The sequence below is a fragment of the Anolis carolinensis genome, unplaced genomic scaffold (genome assembly GCF_035594765.1).
Source record: "Anolis carolinensis isolate JA03-04 unplaced genomic scaffold, rAnoCar3.1.pri scaffold_13, whole genome shotgun sequence".
Taxonomy (NCBI): domain Eukaryota; kingdom Metazoa; phylum Chordata; class Lepidosauria; order Squamata; family Dactyloidae; genus Anolis; species Anolis carolinensis.
Window position 1 is genome coordinate 16,928,048 of NW_026943824.1, and position 18,349 is coordinate 16,946,396.

Genomic DNA, 18,349 nt, shown 5'->3' on the forward strand with positions numbered 1-18,349 from the left:
AGCTGCCAAGCTTGTTCATTGCTATGATAAGTGCCCAGCATCGTTGCCATTCAAATCTAGGCACTTATAGCGATGAATGAGTTTGGCAATTCCTTCCCCACAAAACTCTGCTGCTTGCGCCCTCAACCAGCCGGTCACCCCTTACCACAGCTGCGCAGCGTCGCCTAAACGCTGCCTTGCCAGCCATGCCTCCATTGTTGGAAACAAGTGGTTGAGGACGCAAACGGCAGAATTTAGTGGGGAAGGAGTTGCAAAGCTCATTCATCGCTATGATAAGTGCCTAGATTTGAATGGCGACTATGTTGAGAAGTGGTATTTGGGTGTGGCTTTCAACTACATATGGTAAATGTTTTCTCCTATACTTTGTTCATTTTTAATTCCAAAATGTAATCTACTTTCTGGATAACCCTCGTACTTTGACAGGTGCCTCGCTGAGGCTTAGCTGGGTATATTTGATGGAACTCCGCCCGCAAATGTGGAACCCTGTCATATTGGTTATCACCCCAATCCTGGACAAAATTAGACCTATGGGAGGCCTACTACAGAATCAGAATTAGGGCGGGGAATGAATAGGAAACAGCCTTCAATTATCCCCCGGGATCGTATTAGTACCGTGTAATGCCATTTGGCTTGTCTAGGTCCCCCGGGGTCTTCATGCAATTCATCAATGATGTACTACATCCATATCTATATAAGGGAGTCTTAGTCAATCTTGATGACATATTGGGAGCTCGTGGGATGAGATGATGCGTGTATTAGTCTCCTGTTTTTAACATTTTATGCTGTATGTTGATTTTTATGACTGTTTTATTGATGCTGATGTTTTATTGTTGGGATATTTGTTTTATTGTCTTGTTGTTATTATATTGTTGTGTCGGGCAAGGCCCCATGTAAGCTGCCCCGAGTCCCTTTGGGGAGATGGGGCGGGGTATAAAAATAAAGTTGTTATTATTATTATTATTATTATTATTATTATTATTATTATTATTATTATTATGTTACAAAGAGGGATGGGCCACAGTAATAGGTTAATGAGAAAACCAACCCCCTTCTCCCTCACATGCATGATTCCTGTGGGTATGTAGGTGCCAATGCATCATGGAATCTTCCTTTTGCACCTTGAAACATTATAAACCTGATGCCCATATTGACTGACCACCTGAAGACCCATATCATAAGTTATCCAAATACATTCACTGACAAGAACCCCAAACAATCTTAGAAATTACGGGAGTTGAAATCCAAAACACTCGGAGGGACAAATATAGATGAAGTTGGTTGCTTATTTGTCTTCTCATTTTTTTCATTGTACTCTTTTTGCTGATTTCTCTTTAGTTTCTGAAGAAACTCTAGAGACCTCCATAAAAACCCAGGTTGATTTGTTGGAGCCCACCTTGACCCTTTCTCTCCCAGAAGAGGAACAAGTGCCGGTCCCGATGCCAAAGTCGTCAAAAAGGCTGTCAGTCATCCCTAGTAAACTCAAGATGGGCATTCCGAAAGGTGAGAGGCCACGCATCCGGGATTGAACAGGAGTCATTCAAGGGGGCACAGGGCCATTCTCATCATGATAGTTGCATTCGAACTATACATCATAGTTCTCATTATGATAGTTGCATTGGCAGAAGAAAATTCCTACCTCTACAACAACCAAAAGACTGGGTGATGCAAGCCTATGTTGACCTTATTATAGCTTCATCAGTCATTTTAAGCGTCCTTATTCCATTTCTGTATGCGGAGAAGAGATGTTGGATGTTTATTTAATTATATTATTATATTGTAACCGCTGCCACCAGTGTAAAGATATTTATAATGTGGCCACAAGATGTAGATTATCCACGCTTGCCACCACTATGGGAAGATATAGCCACTAGCTACCCTGTTTCCCCTCAAATAAGACAGCCCCAAAAAATAAGACCTAGTAGAGGTTTTGCTGAATTGCTAAATATAAGGCCTCCCCCAAAAATAAGACCTAGCAAAGTTTTTGTTTGGAAGCATGCCCACCAAACAGAACACCAGAGCACGCAGGATCGCTAAATGTACGTACCATGGGTGGGCCACTTGCTGGGCCCACCCTCGACCAGTTCATCCCACTGGACGCAGAGGGTCTCGATAGGCTCATAGCTGCAGCTAGACCGACCACTTGCTCCCTTGACCCGTGTCCCTCTTGGTTAGTAAAATCCTGCTTGGAGGGATTACGTGACCCGCTGCTGAAGATAATAAACAGCTCCCTTGAGCAAGGAGTCTTTCCAGAGGGATTAAAAGAGGCAGTGGTCTCTCCTCTGCTGAAAAAACCAGATTTAGATCGTTTGGTTCCCTCCAGCTACCGCCCAGTTTCGAATCTTTCATTTCTGGGCAAGGTGATTGAGAGGGCAGTAGCGGTGCAGCTGCAGCAGTTCCTAGATGACACAGCCGGACTGGATCCTTTCCAGTCTGGCTTCCGTGCGGGGCATGGGACAGAGACTGTATTGGTTTCCATCACAGATCATCTCCGATGCCAGCTTGACCGGGGCGGGTCAGTGTTGCTTGTGTTATTGGATCTCACAGCAGCATTTGACACAGTCGATCACAATCTTCTGACCCACCGCCTTGCCGTTGCTGGAGTTAGGGGGACAGCTTTAAATTGGCTGGCCTCCTTTCTTCACAACCGTGGACAGCGAGTGGAGAGGGGGGGCCTGGTCTCTGAGAGGTCCCCTCTACATTGTGGGGTTCCTCAGGGGGCCATTCTCTCCCCTCTGTTGTTTAACATCTATATGCAACCACTTGCTCAGCTGGTCCGAGATTTCGGGCTCGAGTGTTATCAATATGCTGACGACACTCAGCTTGTGTTAAAGATGGAAGGCCAACCGGAGTCTGTACCCGACAGTTTTCACCAGTGCCTCGAGGCCATTATTGGATGGTTGCGTTCCAGTAGGTTGAGGGTGAATCCAGCAAAGACGGAGATCCTATGGCTGGGCCGACCGGGCAGTGGGGATATCCAGTTGCCAACCCTGGATGGTGAAGTGCTACGCCCGTCTTCACTAGTAAAGAGTCTGGGAGTCCTCTTGGACCCTTCATTGACGATGCAGGCCCAGGTCTCCGCCGTTACCAAAACTGCCTTTTTTCATCTTCGGCAGGCTAGACGGCTAGCCCCCTATCTATCTAGGGACAACCTGGCTACAGTGATCCAGGCTACAGTCATCTCGAGACTGGATTACTGTAATGCCCTTTACATTGGCCTTCCTGTGTCGGTGATCCGGAAGCTCAAATTGGTGCAAAATGCAGCTGCCCGGCTCCTTGCGGGAGTCCTGATAAGATGCCACATAACACCAATCTTACGGCAGCTGCACTGGTTACCAATTGAGCACCGGATCACTTTCAAAGTGATGGTGCTTACCTTCAAGGCCTTACATGGTCCAGGGCCGATGTACCTGAGGGACCGCCTCACCCCTTACAAACCCCAGAGATCCCTCCGTTCTGAGGACCAAGACCTGCTGGAAGTCCCCAGTTTTAAGACCTTGCGTCTAACTGCAACTAGACGCAGAGCCTTTTCAGTAGTGGCGCCATCTCTGTGGAACACCTTGCCACCTGAAGTTCGTGCCTTGCGGGACTTGTTGGCCTTCCGCAGGGCATGTAAGACACACCTGTTTCGGCAGGCTTTTGAGTTCTGTTGCTGATGTTTTAAAAGGTGCTTTTAGGATGTTTTAAAGATTTTTTTTTTAAATGATGTTTTTAAAATGTTTTTTAAATTGTTGATTTTAGCCGGTTCTTGTAAGCCGCTCCGAGCCCTAGGGGAGTGGCGGCATATAAGTTTGAAAAATAAAATAAATAAATAAATAAATAAAGTGTTGTGCATGGAAATATTGGTAGTAACAAGAAGTTCTTGATAGGATTCACAGTTTGTCTGGTTATGGTGGTTTATGATTACAACTACTGTACAGTATATAATAATTGTTCATTTTTTTGTTCAACAATAAATGTGAATTCTTCTTCATGGAAAAATAAGACATCCCCTGAAAATAAGACCTAGAGCATCTTTGGGAGCAAAAAATAATATAAGACACTGTCTTATTTTCGGGGAAACACGGTACTTAGAGAGGAGACCTTTTAAATTTTGTTTTTCTTCTTTCTTCTTGTTTGTTTTTGATGGTAATATATATATGACAGAAGGTGAGATGTTTAAAAGAACAATAACATGTTCATTCTGGCACAAAGCTTAATGGTTACAGTAACTTTCTCTTTAGAGGCACTTTGGTTAACAATTGCAAGGCTAGAATGAGGTGTTTCAAACTTCTTAAAATGTCACTTCTTTCTTTACTGCTCTAAACTGCAGTCACCCTGTGAATTACAATCACAGATTATTTGTTCCTCATCAGGAGACAGATTACCTTAAAATAAGTCACCAAACTTATTTTAAATTGACTCAAAAATAAGCATTTGAGTCTCCCTGATCCCTTCAACTGAGGATCAGTCTTCACTGTACCTCATCAGGGCACAGACTCCCTGCTTCTTTTTCAAACCTGCACTTCTCCACCAAAACGGCAGTTGGCTCCGCCCACTTCTCCATGGCAACCAACTCATGAGTGCAGAGTAACTGAAATATTGACCCTTTTAAAACGCAATTAAACATAACATCTGTAAACTTAAAAAAATCACACTTTGTTACACTGTATCCAGTGAAGGTATTTGGAACCCAAAAGTGCCATCTGAGTAATTCGCCTTTCAATGCCTCGGCGTGTTCGTTTCATTCCAGAAGGAGCCAAATCTGTTGTGGTGACGTTTGGAGCAGAAGTGGCACCAGTGGTTCCTTTGGTGCCCACCATCACGATCTTCATGGAGGCAGCCGTCTTTTTGCTGGAGGCCAATGCCCTCCAGGTAAGTCTAGAATCAAGTTTGTGCCCATTGAAACAGAAAGGAAAGGTTTCGCTATCTCAGCCACCCACGTGGACAATTGTGGAGCTTTTCAGATTTCAGAATTCAGCAGAAGGGAATGTGATGTGTCGTTTGAAGAACCTCAATATGACCACTGCTGACTGTGGTTTATTTATTTTTTATTTCAGTATTTATTTATTAAGACACTAGCTTGCTGTGGCGAAGTCTGGTGGTATGGGAAATAAAGTATTGAGGAATTGGTGGTAGTTAAGGTAAAGGGTAAAGGTTTTCTCCTGACATTAAGTCCAGTTGTGTCCGACTGCACACTGAAGTGGATTATATGGCAGTGTGGAGTCAAGATAATCCAGTTCAAAGCAGATAATATAAGATTATAAATGGGTTATATAGCTGTGTGGAAAGGCCTTGAGTCTACACTGCCATATGATCCAGTCCAAATCAGATAATCTGTATTTTACAGGCAGTGTGGAAGAGGCCTAAGTGAGGCCTAACTCTGCCTGTCCCCTGGGCTGAGTGGGTTGCTAGGAGACCAAGTGGGCGGAGCTTGGCCTTTTAACTGGCAGCAATTGGATAAAAGCAATTATTCCTCTCCCTCTAATTAGGACTTTATTTTTCTTTTCTTTTTGTTGCATGAACTTAGAGGCATGGATGAGGGGTTGTGCTGCCAAGTTTAGTGTTTCTGGTATGTGTAGTTTTGTTGTTTTGTCCTCGGCCGAAATTTCATTACCCTTTTATATATATAGATTTACATACTACCTTTGAGCTTCAACTCCTCCATAAGTGCCCTCAAGGGCGTTTATTATAATAACACAAAATATAAGAAAGAGAAACGAGACTGTAGAAAGAAACAGAAGATAGTACAAGTAACAGACAAACAAAACCCACTGAAAACCTGGCAGAATATAGATTGTCTTCACTGCCCACCTAAGAAAAAAACCATTTTGTAGTGAGCATTACAATTGTTGAAAGCAGAAGTGATTGCACTGCAAAACCTGAGGCATAGTTATGCTATTATGGATGTTGGTTAGAACTCCTGCATAATTTCCATTTAAGATGGGTAAAGCCTACCTTTGAGTATAAAAGATATGTGTTGTTGAAGGCTTTCGTGGCCGGAATTGCTAGTTTGCTGTGAGTTTTCCGGGCTGTATAGCAATGTTCCAGAAGCATTCTCTCCTGGCATTTCTCCCACATCCATGGCAGGCAACCTCAGAGGTTGTGAGGTCTGTTGGAAACTAGGTAAGTGGGGTTTATATATCTGTGGAATAATGTCCTGGATGGAAAAAAGAACTCTTGTGTGTGTGTGAGGCAAGTGTGAATGTTGCAATTGATCACCTTGATTACCATTGAATGTCTGCTTCCTGCCTGGGGGAAACCTTTGTTGGGAGGTGTTAGCTGACCCTGATTGTTTCCTGTCTAGAATTCCCTATTTATAGTGTTCCTCTTTCTTTACTGTCCTGCTTCTAGAGTTTTGTTTTTTTTTAATACCACAGTAGAGTCTCACTTATCCAACATAAACGGGCCAGCAGAACGTTGGATAAGCAAATATGTTGGATAATAAGGAGAGATTAAGGAGAAGCCTATTCAACATCAAATTGGGTTATGATTTTACAACTTAAGCACCAAAACATCATGTTATACAACAAATTTGAAAGAAAAAGTAGCTCGATATGCAGTAATGCTATGTAGTAATTACTGTATTTATGAATTTAGCACCAAAAAATCACAATATATTGAAAACATTGACTAAAAAATGTGTTGGATAATCCAGAACGTTGGATAAGCGAGTGTTGGATAAGTGAGACTCTACTGTAGTAGCCAATTTTTTTTCATGGCTTCCTCCTTTCTGTTGAAATTGTCCACATGCTTGTGGGTTTCACTGGCTTCTCTGTGTAGTCAGCTAACCCCTCCCAACCAAGGATTCCCCCAGGCAGGAAGCAGCCAGGCTTTGAAGCTGCAAGGCTACTCAATGCAGGCACATTTTCCTTTGTCTTTGGTGGATGGATAAAGTGAGCAAACAAAATGAACTAGGAGAGGAGGCTGCAGACAGCATGGAAGAGCGGGTTGGAAAGTCAACCCAAGTAAAATACAACAATAAAGATACGTGATGCTCTTGCGGTTGCCCTGCCATTTCATGCACGTGGCTTTCCCCTCAGTTTGTCCACAGGGCTTTGGCTCACGAACTGCTCTGCCCGCACGGAGGCCCCAGCTGCGACTACTACCTGGTGCTGGCCCAGACGTACCTGCACAAGGCGGAGTACGGCAAGATGGAGGAGTGCCTCGAATTGGCCCTCCAGATCGATTACCTGGCGAGTATCTCCTTTGGGCAGCAATTGTCCAACCACACACACGCTGGAGAAGCACTGCTTTGGGGACAGTGCGGCCTAGGGTTTCATTGAGTCCGTTAGGTGGTAAAGAAGTAGAAACGTTGGCCAGAGGGTGAAGATCACTTGGGAGCCCAAACTTTGACAGACATGATTTCAACAATATATCAGACTCTACTATGCCAATTTTTTAGCCATTCGGTGCTATTATTTACATCAGTGATTCCGAAAGTGGGCGCTACTGCCCCCTGGTGGGCACTGGAGTGATCCAGGGGGGCGGTGATGGCACCTATTAGGACACAGGGACGGGGAGGGGCTCTTCCTAAGTGCCAGAGACAGGACTGAGCCCCTGAGGCGCCTGTTAGGACACAGGGGGCGGAGCTAGAGGAGTGGGCGTGGCTTATTCCCAAGAGCCCGAGACAGGGCTGAGCCTGTATACCTCTCCTGAGAGGCCTTTTAGGACTAAAGGGCGGGGCTAGGGGTGGGGGCGGGGCCTCTTCCCAAGAGCGTGAGACAGGGCTGAGCCTCTATATTTCTCCTGAGAGGCCTTTTAGGACTAAAGGGCGGGGCTGGGGTGGGGGCGGGGCCTCCTTCCAAGAGCCCGAGACAGGGCTGAGCCTCTATACCTCTCCTGAGAGGCCTTTTAGGACTAAAGGGCGGGGCTAGGGGTGGGGGCGGGGCCTCTTCTCAAGAGCCCAAGACAGGGCTGAGCCTCTATACTTCTCCTGAGAGGCCTTTTAGGACTAAAGGGCGGGGCCTGGGGTGGGGGCGGGGCCTCTTCCCAAGAACGTGAGACAGGGCTGAGCCTCTATATTTCTCCTGAGAGGCCTTTTAGGACTAAAGGGCGGGGCTAGGGGTGGGGGCGGGGCCTCTTCCCAAGAGCGTGAGACAGGGCTGAGCCTCTATAATTCTCCTGAGAGGCCTTTTAGGACTAAAGGGCGGGGTCTGGGGTGGGGGCGGGGCCTCTTCCCAAGAACGTGAGACAGGGCTGAGCCTCTATATTTCTCCTGAGAGGCCTTTTAGGACTAAAGGGCGGGGCTAGGGGTGGGGGCGGGGCCTCTTCTCAAGAGCCCAAGACAGGGCTGAGCCTCTATACTTCTCCTGAGAGGCCTTTTAGGACTAAAGGGCGGGGCCTGGGGTGGGGGCGGGGCCTCTTCCCAAGAACGTGAGACAGGGCTGAGCCTCTATATTTCTCCTGAGAGGCCTTTTAGGACTAAAGGGCGGGGCTAGGGGTGGGGGCGGGGCCTCTTCCCAAGAGCGTGAGACAGGGCTGAGCCTCTATAATTCTCCTGAGAGGCCTTTTAGGACTAAAGGGCGGGGTCTGGGGTGGGGGCGGGGCCTCTTCCCAAGAACGTGAGACAGGGCTGAGCCTCTATATTTCTCCTGAGAGGCCTTTTAGGACTAAAGGGCGGGGCCTGGTGTGGGGGCGGGGCCTCTTCTCAAGAGCCCAAGACAGGGCTGAGCCTCTATAATTCTCCTGAGAGGCCTTTTAGGACTAAAGGGCGGGGCTAGGGGTGGGGGCGGGGCCTCTTCCCAAGAGCGTGAGACAGGGCTGAGCCTCTATAATTCTCCTGAGAGGCCTTTCAGGACTAAAGGGCGGGGCCTGGGGTGGGGGCGGGGCCTCTTCCCAAGAACGTGAGACAGGGCTGAGCCTCTATATTTCTCCTGAGAGGCCTTTTAGGACTAAAAGGCGGGGCTAGGGGTGGGGGCGGGGCCTCTTCCCAAGAACGTGAGACAGGGCTGAGCCTCTATATTTCTCCTGAGAGGCCTTTTAGGACTAAAGGGCGGGGCTGGGGTGGGGGCGGGGCCTCCTTCTAAGAGCCCGAGACAGGGCTGAGCCTCTATACCTCTCCTGAGAGGCCTTTTAGGACTAAAGGGCGGGGCTGGGGTGGGGGCGGGGCCTCCTTCTAAGAGCCCGAGACAGGGCTGAGCCTCTATACCTCTCCTGAGAGGCCTTTTAGGACTAAAGGGCGGGGCTAGGGGTGGGGGTAGGGCCTCTTCCCAAGAGCGTGAGACAGGGCTGAGCCTCTATACTTCTCCTGAGGGGCCTTTTTGGACTAAAGGGTGGGGCTAGGGGTGGGGGTAGGGCCTCTTCCCAAGAGTGCGAGACAGGGCTGAGCCTCTATACTTCTCCTGAGGGGCCTTTTTGGACTAAAGGGTGGGGCTAGGGGTGGGGGTAGGGCCTCTTCCCAAGAGCGTGAGACAGGGCTGAGCCTCTATACTTCTCCTGAGGGGCCTTTTTGGACTAAAGGCTGGGGCTAGAGGTGGGGGCGGGGCCTCCTTCCAAGAGTCTGAGACAGGGCTGAGCCTCTATACCTCCCCTGAGGAGCTTGTTAGGACACGGGGGGCGGGGTATAGAGGTCCAGCCCCATCAGGCACTTGGGAAGAGGCCCCGCCCCTCTTCTAGCCCCGCCCCCTGTGTCCTGGCAGGCACCGCAGGACAGGGATAGAAGCTCAGCCCTATCTCAGAGCTCGTAACTCCTCCCATCCCAGTCCTGGCCGCCTATTTCTGGCCCCGCCCACCTCCCCTCGCAGCCCTGCATCTTGGACTAGGAGAGGCTCAGCCCCGCCCTCTTGAGCAGGAGCCACGCCCACCCCTCTAAGCCACGCCCCCCTTTCCAGGGGGCGCTGGGTAGTATTTTTTCTGGAAAGAGGGCGGTAGGCCAAATAAGTTTGGGAACCACTGATTTACACTGATTTACAACCACCCCTCACCTTATCCTCCTCCCGTTGTTTATGAAAACATATCTTCAGCCCTGTAGCAAAGTTATATTCTTTTGACCTATTTAAAATATTTACCCTTGCGCTGACTTTGCTTTGTTTCTGCAGAATCCAAATATTTGGGCCCAGAAAGGGCACCTCTCTTTCCTGACGGGGAATACCAGTGAAGCAAAGGACTGCTATGAGCGAACCATCAGTTTTGTGACAGATGCCAAAGATATGCATTTTGTATACCTGAGACTAGGTTCTATCTATCTGGAAGAGAAGGAGGTGAGGAGGAGGCAGAAAAATAAGATGCTTTGGGCACGGTAGCTAGTTTCCTTTGTTGGAGACCAAATTCCTGATTATATCCCCTACCTACATATTCAATTTCTCATGGTAGTGAAAACCAAAAAGAAAGAGTTAATATCAGCATGCCTCTTGGACCTTCTTAAGTACAGTAGAGTCTCACTTATCCAACATTAGCTTATCCAACGTTCTGGATTATCATGTCATATTCTAGACATCTCTCTATATATAATTATATCTGTATAGGATTTGCAAAGACTTGCAAACATATGAGGCGAAAATTCATATATAAAATAATGTATACACACAGATACAGATATACAGGTACATTGAAATCTCTAGATATCTATATGTTTATAGGATTTGCAAAGAGTTGCAAACATATGAGGGGGAAATTCATATATAAAATTAATGTATATAGATAGATAGATAGATAGATAGATAGATAGACACAAATATAAAGATACATAGAGGGATCGCAAAGGCTTGCAGGAGGAAATGCCTATATATCTGTAGCAGAGATTAAGAAATATTTCAGGGGGAAATGCTTCTATAAGATTAATGAGTATATATATATTCTTCTTTCTGTATTATCATGTCATATTCTAGACATCTCTCTATATATAATTATATCTGTATAGGATTTGCAAAGACTTGCAAACATATGAGGCGAAAATTCATATATAAAATAATGTGTACACACAGATACAGATATACAGGTACATTGAAATCTCTAGATATCTATATGTTTATAGGATTTGCAAAGATTTGCAAACATATGAGGGGAAATTCATATATAAAATTAATGTAGATAGATAGATAGATAGATACAAATATAAAGGTACATAGAGGGATTGCAAAGGCTTGCAGGAGGAAATGCTTATATATCTGTAGCAGAGATTAACAAATATTTCAGGGGAAAATACTTCTATAAGATTAATGAGTATACAGTAGAGTCTCGCTTATCCAACGTAAATGGGCCGGCAGAACGTTGGATAAGCGAATATGTTAGATAATAAGGAGAGATTAAGGAGAAGCCTATTAAACATTAAATTGGGTTATGATTTTACAAATTAAGCACCAAAACATCATGTTATACAACAAATTTGACCAAGAAAGTAGTTCAATACACAGTAATGCTATGTAGTAATTACTGTACTTACGATTTTAGCACCAAAATATCACGATATATTGAAAACATTGACTACAAAAATGCATTGGATAATCCAGAACATTGGATAAGCGAGTGTTGGATAAGTGAGACTCTACTGTGTATATATATATTCTTCTTCCTGACTTGCACGGGCTTCTTTCCCTGTTCAAAAGATTCCCTTGGTTAAGAGCAAGGGAGGCTTTGGAAAAACAAACACTGATAAGGGAGGTAAGATGAGAGATAAATATATCATACTAGCTGTGCCCGGCCACGTGTTGCTGTGGCGAAGTATGGTGGTATGGGAAATAAAGTATTGAGAAATTGGTGGTAGTTAAGGTAAAGGGTAAAGGTTTTCCCCTGACATTGAGTCCATTATAAATGGGTTATATAGCTGTGTGGAAGGGCCTTGAGTCTACACTGCCATATAATCCAGTTAAAATCTGATCATCTGTATTTTACAGGCAGTGTGGAAGAGGCCTAAGTGAGGCCTAACTCTGCCTGTCCCCTGGGCTGAGTGGGTTGCTAGGAGACCAAGTGGACGGAGTTTAGCCTTGTAACTGGCGCTCTCCTCTTTTTTTCTTTTCTTTTTTTTTTTTTGGGGCAGTATGACAAGGCAAAGAACATCTACCTGGTGGCCAGCAAGAAATCGCCGTCCTGTCTTACGTGGCTGGGAGTGGGCATTGCCTGCTATCGGGTAAGGTGCTGTGCTCCTTTGGCAGGAATGGCTATGGCTCGGAATACTGGCTCGGAAGAGGGTCTCTCAGCTGTAAGGGCTTTACTAGGAAGCATAAATAGCTGGTGGCTGCAATAGCTCCTTGCTGAGAGCAACGTTGTGGAAAGAACTACAGTCGGTATCATTGTCAGTGACTTTGTGTTTGGACTATGTGTGTGGATTCTTTGGTGGGCTTCTATGTTGTTGACCTTTGGAACTGACTATCCTCCTGTTTGGACTAATTGCTGTGTATAATCCTGAATTACATCTGACTGCATGCTCAGAGAACTGCTGCGAGCCCAACAGTGATTTCCATATAGAAATGTATAAATGAGTAGTCTTTCATCTTACTTAGAATGTCTGTTTGCTTTAGCCTCAGCTTTAGCCCGGGCTGTGGCACAGGCGGGAGAGCAAGCCAGCTGCAATTAACTGCAATGAATCACTCTGACTAGGAGGTCATGAGTTCGAGGCCCGCTCGGAGCCTATGTTTGTCTTGTCTTGCATTGAATGTTTGCCTATATGTGTAACTAGCTGTGCCCGGCCACGCGTTGCTGTGGCGAAGTCTGGTGGTATGGGAAATAAAGTATTGAGGAATTGGTAGTAGTTAAGGTAAAGGGTCAAGGTTTTCCCCTGACAAATGATAAATGGGTTATATAGCTGTGTGGAAGGGCCTTGAGTCTACACTGCCATATAATCCAGTTCAAATCTGATAATCTGTATTTTATAGGCAGTGTGGAAGAGGCCTAAGTGAGGCCTAAGTCTGCCTGTCCCCTGGGCTGAGTGGGTTGCTAGGAGACCAAGTGGGCGGAGCTTAGCCTTCTAACTGGCAGCAATTGGATAAAAACAATTCTTCCTCTCCCTCTAATTAGGACTTTATTTTTCTTTTCTTTTTGTTGTATGAACGTAGAGGCATGGGTGAGGGGTTGTGCTGCCAAGTTTAGTGTTTCTGGGATGTGTAGTTTTGTTGTTTTGTCCTAGGCCGAAATTTCATTACCCTTTTATATACATAGATGTGATCCGCCCTGAGTCCCCTTCGGGGTGAGAAAGAAGGGCGGAATATAAATGCTGTAAATAAAATAAATAAATAAATAAATAGCCTATCTGCCTGAAATGTGCTGAAGACACCTCATTGTGGGATAACAATGGGAAGGAGGCTGGGCTGCTGGAGAATCTATGAAGTCTTTATCTTGAACTTGACGTTTTTTTAAATCCATGTGCTTGTTTCTTCCTCTTCGAAGCTCAAAGAGTTTGTGGAGGCAGAAGATGCCCTCTCTGAAGCCAATGCCCTCAACAACAACAATGCTGAAGTGTGGGCATATCTGGCTCTGGTCTGCATGCAGGTAAGCTCCTAAAAGGCTCTTCTCTCCAACGACAACAGCTGGATTGCTTGCTTTTCTCTGGCAAAGCAGGGATGTGGTTTGTGTAGTTTTTGTTTTCCTTTATTAATTTGTGTGCTTGGTGGACTTGACTAGTTAATGGCATGGCTTCAGGTGCCTCTGTTGTCAAAATAGCACTGTGGAAACATTTCTACGATTAAAAAGATCAATGGTTTCTGTTGCTTTTTTTAGGGTGGAAGGCAGCTGGAGGCGGAACAATCTTATAAATATGCTGTCAAGGTGCGTAACATGTTTCTTCATCGACAAAGGAGTTTAACATTTCCAAAAAGGGCCACCATTTTTCTTTTCTTTTTCTTTTTTTAAGAAAATTATTAAATTTTTTATATTACACCGAAAGAGTGAGAACAACCAAGGTATAGAAAAGTAGGAAAAAGAGAGAAAGATAAAAGTCTACATTCTACAAAAATATACCAACACACACTAAAAAAAATGTGGAGAAAAAAAAGACCTCCATTCCATCTTCTTAGATAATATTTTCTTATTATTCAGTAATATTTTTTCTTGCTAAGAAAAAAAAATAGCAAAATTATCTCCCGTAATCTTCATTTTCTCAAATTATCCAGATAGTCCTGAAGATCATCCCAATTTGTTCTTTTCATTATCTTGACTGTATTTTTCTTCAACAAAAAAGTCAATTCGTCCAGGGCCACCATTTTTCAACCCATTACAAAAGATCCACTCATTATTTGTGTTTAAACTGCTGTGGTTTTTTTTGTGAAATGCTCAAGTCAATGATAAAAAGAAAAAGCTGTTGCGTGATACATATGTTGCATGACAATCGGACATTGTAGCCTCACTTTTTCATCACTGTTTCTTGTATAAATAAAAGTTTCATTGGGATCAGAAAATGCCTCACAATACAAAATGTGCATTTTACAGTAGAGTCTCGCTTATCCAATGTAAACTGGCCGGCAGAACGTTGGATAAGCGAATACATTGGATAATAAGGAGGGATTAAGGAAAAGCCTATTAAACATCAAATTAGGTTATTATTTTACAAATTAAGCACCAAAACATTAATGTTATACAACAAATTTGACAGAAAAAGTAGTTCAATACACAGTAATGCTATGTAGTAATTACTGTATATACGAATTTAGCACCAAAATATCACTATGTGTTGAAAACGTTGACTACAAAAATGCGTTGGATAATCCAGAACATTGGATAAGCGAGTGTTGGATAAGTGAGACTCTGCTGTATTATATTTAAATTTTTTTCTATCTCGGGGTTTGTAACCCTGGATTAAGTAGAACGCACTTAATGCAAGAAACACAAACACTCCTGTGGAGACGTATTGAGATCGTTTGGCATGGCACCCAATGTGCCCATCACCACCGGGACCACCTGCACTGGTTTCTGCCAGAGTCTTTGAAGTTCAATCTTGAGGTCCTGAGAGCGGCTGAGTTTTTCCTGTTGTTTTTCGTCAATGCGACTGTCACCTGGGATGGCGACATCAATAATCCATACCTTTTTCTTTTCCACAACTGTGATGTCTGGTGTGTTGTGTTCCAGAACTTTGTCAGTCTGGATTCGGCAGTCCTACAGTATCTTTGCATGCTCATTTTCCAATACTTTTGCAGGTTTGTGATCCCACCAGTTCTTTGCTGCTGGCAGGTGGTACTTGAGGCATAAGTTCCAATGGATCATTTGGGCCACATAGTTGTGCCTCTGTTTGTAGTATGTCTGTGTGATTTTCTTACAGCAGCTGAGGAGATGATCCATGGTTTCGTCGATTTCCTTGCACAGTCTGCATTTTGGGTCATCAGCTGATTTTTCAATCTTGGCCTTAATTGCCTTTGTCCTGATGTCTTGCTCCTGGGCTGCAAGGATCAGGCCTTCTGTCTCCTTCTTCAGGGTCCCATTCGTGAGCCAGAGCCAGGTCTTCTCCTTGTCAGCTTTTCCTTCAATTTTGTCAAGGAACTTTCCATGCAGTGTTTTGTTGTGCCAGCTGTCAGCTCTAGTTTGTAGTGCGGTTTTCTTGTACTGGTTTTTTGTCTGCTGTGCTTTGAGGAGTTTCTGATTTTTGACTTCAATCAAAGCAGGTTCTTCACTTTGCTTTACATATTCTGCCAGGGCATGTTCTTCTTCTTTGATTGCTTGTTTGACTTGTAAGAGTCCTCTGCCCCCTGATCTTCTAGGCAGATATAGCCGGTCAACATCACTGCGAGGGTGCAGTGAGTGATGAATGGTCATGTTTTTCTGTTTCTTGTTTTTCTGTCCAAATTGTCCAGTTCCACCTGTGTCCAATTTATGATGCCAGCAGTGTATCTTATGACAGGTATGGCCCAGGTGTTTATGGCCTTGATGGTGTTGCCTCCATTGAGCTTGCTTTTGAGAATTTTTCTGACTCTTTGTGTGCATTCTTTACTATTATTATTATTTATTACATGATACACAATAAAATGAGTACACAGCAAACAAGATCAGTATGTTGGCTTTTGTATTGGATCACGCTTTGGACACTTCCCAAGTGTCTAGGACTATGTGATGCATTGGCTTCCTTGCACAGTCTGCATTTTGGGTCAGGATGATGATGATGATCAAAATATCTGTAGGGCCCAAGTTTGCCCATGCCTGGAGTAGACTGACCATGAACCTTGTTTCTGCTTGCCTTGTGTGGCCCCATAGGAGGCTTCGCCTTCTTCCTTGCAATAAAGCACCTTGGACAGGTCTTTAGATGCTCCCTAGTTTGTGTCCTGGTCTCATTGCTTTTTCCTTTTCTTGCAGCTGGAACTGGCCAATGAGTTGTTGCTCCAGGAGATCAAAATGGTGCAGCAGGAGGTGGGCTTCGGTGATCCCTCCTTCTGAACAACCCACTTGCCCATCGCCATGCCTTGAATTATTCATCCAGTCCATTATTATATATGCAAGACAAGGCTTCCAGATGGCAGATTTCTCAGCAACTTTGATGGAGAATATCTCAGAAGAAACGTTTTCTTCCTCGGGGCAACCGAAGGCTCGTAACAAAGATCTAGCGGCGATTCCTTGTTCTCTAATAGAAGCGACAACTGGAGAACAAGGCCAAGAAGCTCCATTCTAGGAATTAGGGGCCTCTAAATGATGTTCATGAGATCCATATCCACCAATTTGGGAAGTGGAGTGATTTATGGTAGTGTCCATTTAGTAGAAGGTAGAATACATTGGTGGCCCTCCATGGTTAAGTGTCATTCTCCGTTCTTCGCGGCTCATCGATGAAGCAGCAAGAGCAACACTGTATTGTTTAAAGACAACAACCTCGACGTCTTTCCAAAGCCGAAATTAGTTTTGAATTAAAACAAACAATATTGATTTATAAAATGTTTAGAGTCATCTTTTTTAAGAAAAAAACCCCATCAGTAATATAAATAGCCATGCAAAACCCACCAAGGTAAAATTGCAACACAGTGGTTCATGGGTTGTATTTTGATTGAGAAATATGTTTGGCGAATGGGCTTAATAACAAAATATATTTATTTATTTATTGACAGTATTTATATTCCGCCTTTCTCACTCAGGGCGGATTACAATGAACACATATATGGCAAACATTCAATGCCAACAGACAAACAACATATATAGACAGACACAGAGGCATTTAACATTTTTTTTCCAGCTTCACGATTCCGGCCACAGGGGGAGCTGTTGCTTCACTGTCCACTAGTGGCTGTACTTCCTCATTCCTTTCCTCGTGTTTTGCTGGCAGTTTTTTTTAATGATGTTGTAAATTAGTTAAATTAGCCTCCCGCATAAAGCATACCTAAATTTCCCTACTTGACAGATGCAACTGTCTTTTGGGGCTGCATAGGTCAACAGCAAGCCAGGCTATTTAATGGTCGGGGGCTTAACCCGACCCGGGCTTTGAACTCATGACCTCTCAGTCAGTAGTGATTTATTGCAGCTGGTTACTAGCCAGCTGCGCCACAGCCTGGCCCAGACCCTCACCATAAAAGTATACAGCAGAGTAACTTATTTAGCAGTGGCGGCAGCATGACCCAGAATCAGTAGCCAGTATAAGATGAGTAAAAACACACAGATTATTGTTATCTTCCTTCTGAGGCTTTTCTTGTAGAAAAATAATATGGTTGTACTATTTACAAAAAACAAGGTTCTTTATACTTCTGTGTTATATCTTGGCTTCAGCTTTTTGCCTTCGCACTGGGCTTCTCTCTCATGTAGATATTACATACAAACTTCAAACTGAAGCAGCTCTCTCCTTGGAGCATTCAGACACAGCACTCTTTACACTGAGGCATTCTTCACACAGAAAGACGTCTTCACACAGGAGGGGCAACTAACTTACAGGCACACCTGCTTATATGACCCCACTGGTTTTGCTTAGTCATTGCATCATTTTAACTTTTTCAATGCCTGTACATCATTTTTTATAATTAAAAATACAAAGTTGATTTTCAATATTTCCGACAAAATACTGAAATCATCATCATAAACAGAGGTCATTTTACCTGGAATTCTTTCCAGAATATTTGCATATAATAATAATAATAATAATAAGGTCAATTTTATGTGGATTTTTCCCCAGCATATTGGCATGTATGCATCATGATCATTTGCATATGTAATAATCATAATCATCATAAACAGAGGTCATTTTACCTGGAATTCTTTCTAGAATATTTGCATATAATAATAATAATAATAATAAGGTCAATTTTATGTGGATTTTTCCCCAGCATATTGGCATGTATGCATCATGATCATTTGCATATATAATAATCATAATCATCATAAACAGAGGTCATTTTACCTGGAATTCTTTCTAGAATATTTGCATATAATAATAATAATAATAATAAGGTCAATTTTATGTGGATTTTTCCCCAGCATATTGGCATGTATGCATCATGATCATTTGCATATATAATAATCATAATCATCATAAACAGAGGTC

General features: G+C 44.0%; 1 protein-coding gene across 1 annotated transcript in view; it reads left to right on the forward strand.

Moving 5' to 3' along the window:
• The window catches only part of cfap70 (cilia and flagella associated protein 70), a 56,532-nt gene extending 39,774 nt beyond the window's left edge, over positions 1 to 16,758 (forward strand). Inside the window, exons 21-28 of the mRNA XM_062964619.1 lie at positions 1,336 to 1,500; positions 4,730 to 4,851; positions 7,020 to 7,172; positions 10,017 to 10,178; positions 11,954 to 12,043; positions 13,300 to 13,401; positions 13,630 to 13,677; positions 16,189 to 16,758. Coding sequence (XP_062820689.1) covers positions 1,336 to 1,500; positions 4,730 to 4,851; positions 7,020 to 7,172; positions 10,017 to 10,178; positions 11,954 to 12,043; positions 13,300 to 13,401; positions 13,630 to 13,677; positions 16,189 to 16,269 — 923 coding nt within the window. The 3' untranslated portion in view covers positions 16,270 to 16,758. The remainder of the gene's footprint in view (positions 1 to 1,335; positions 1,501 to 4,729; positions 4,852 to 7,019; positions 7,173 to 10,016; positions 10,179 to 11,953; positions 12,044 to 13,299; positions 13,402 to 13,629; positions 13,678 to 16,188) is intronic.
• Positions 16,759 to 18,349: the final 1,591 nt, after the last annotated feature.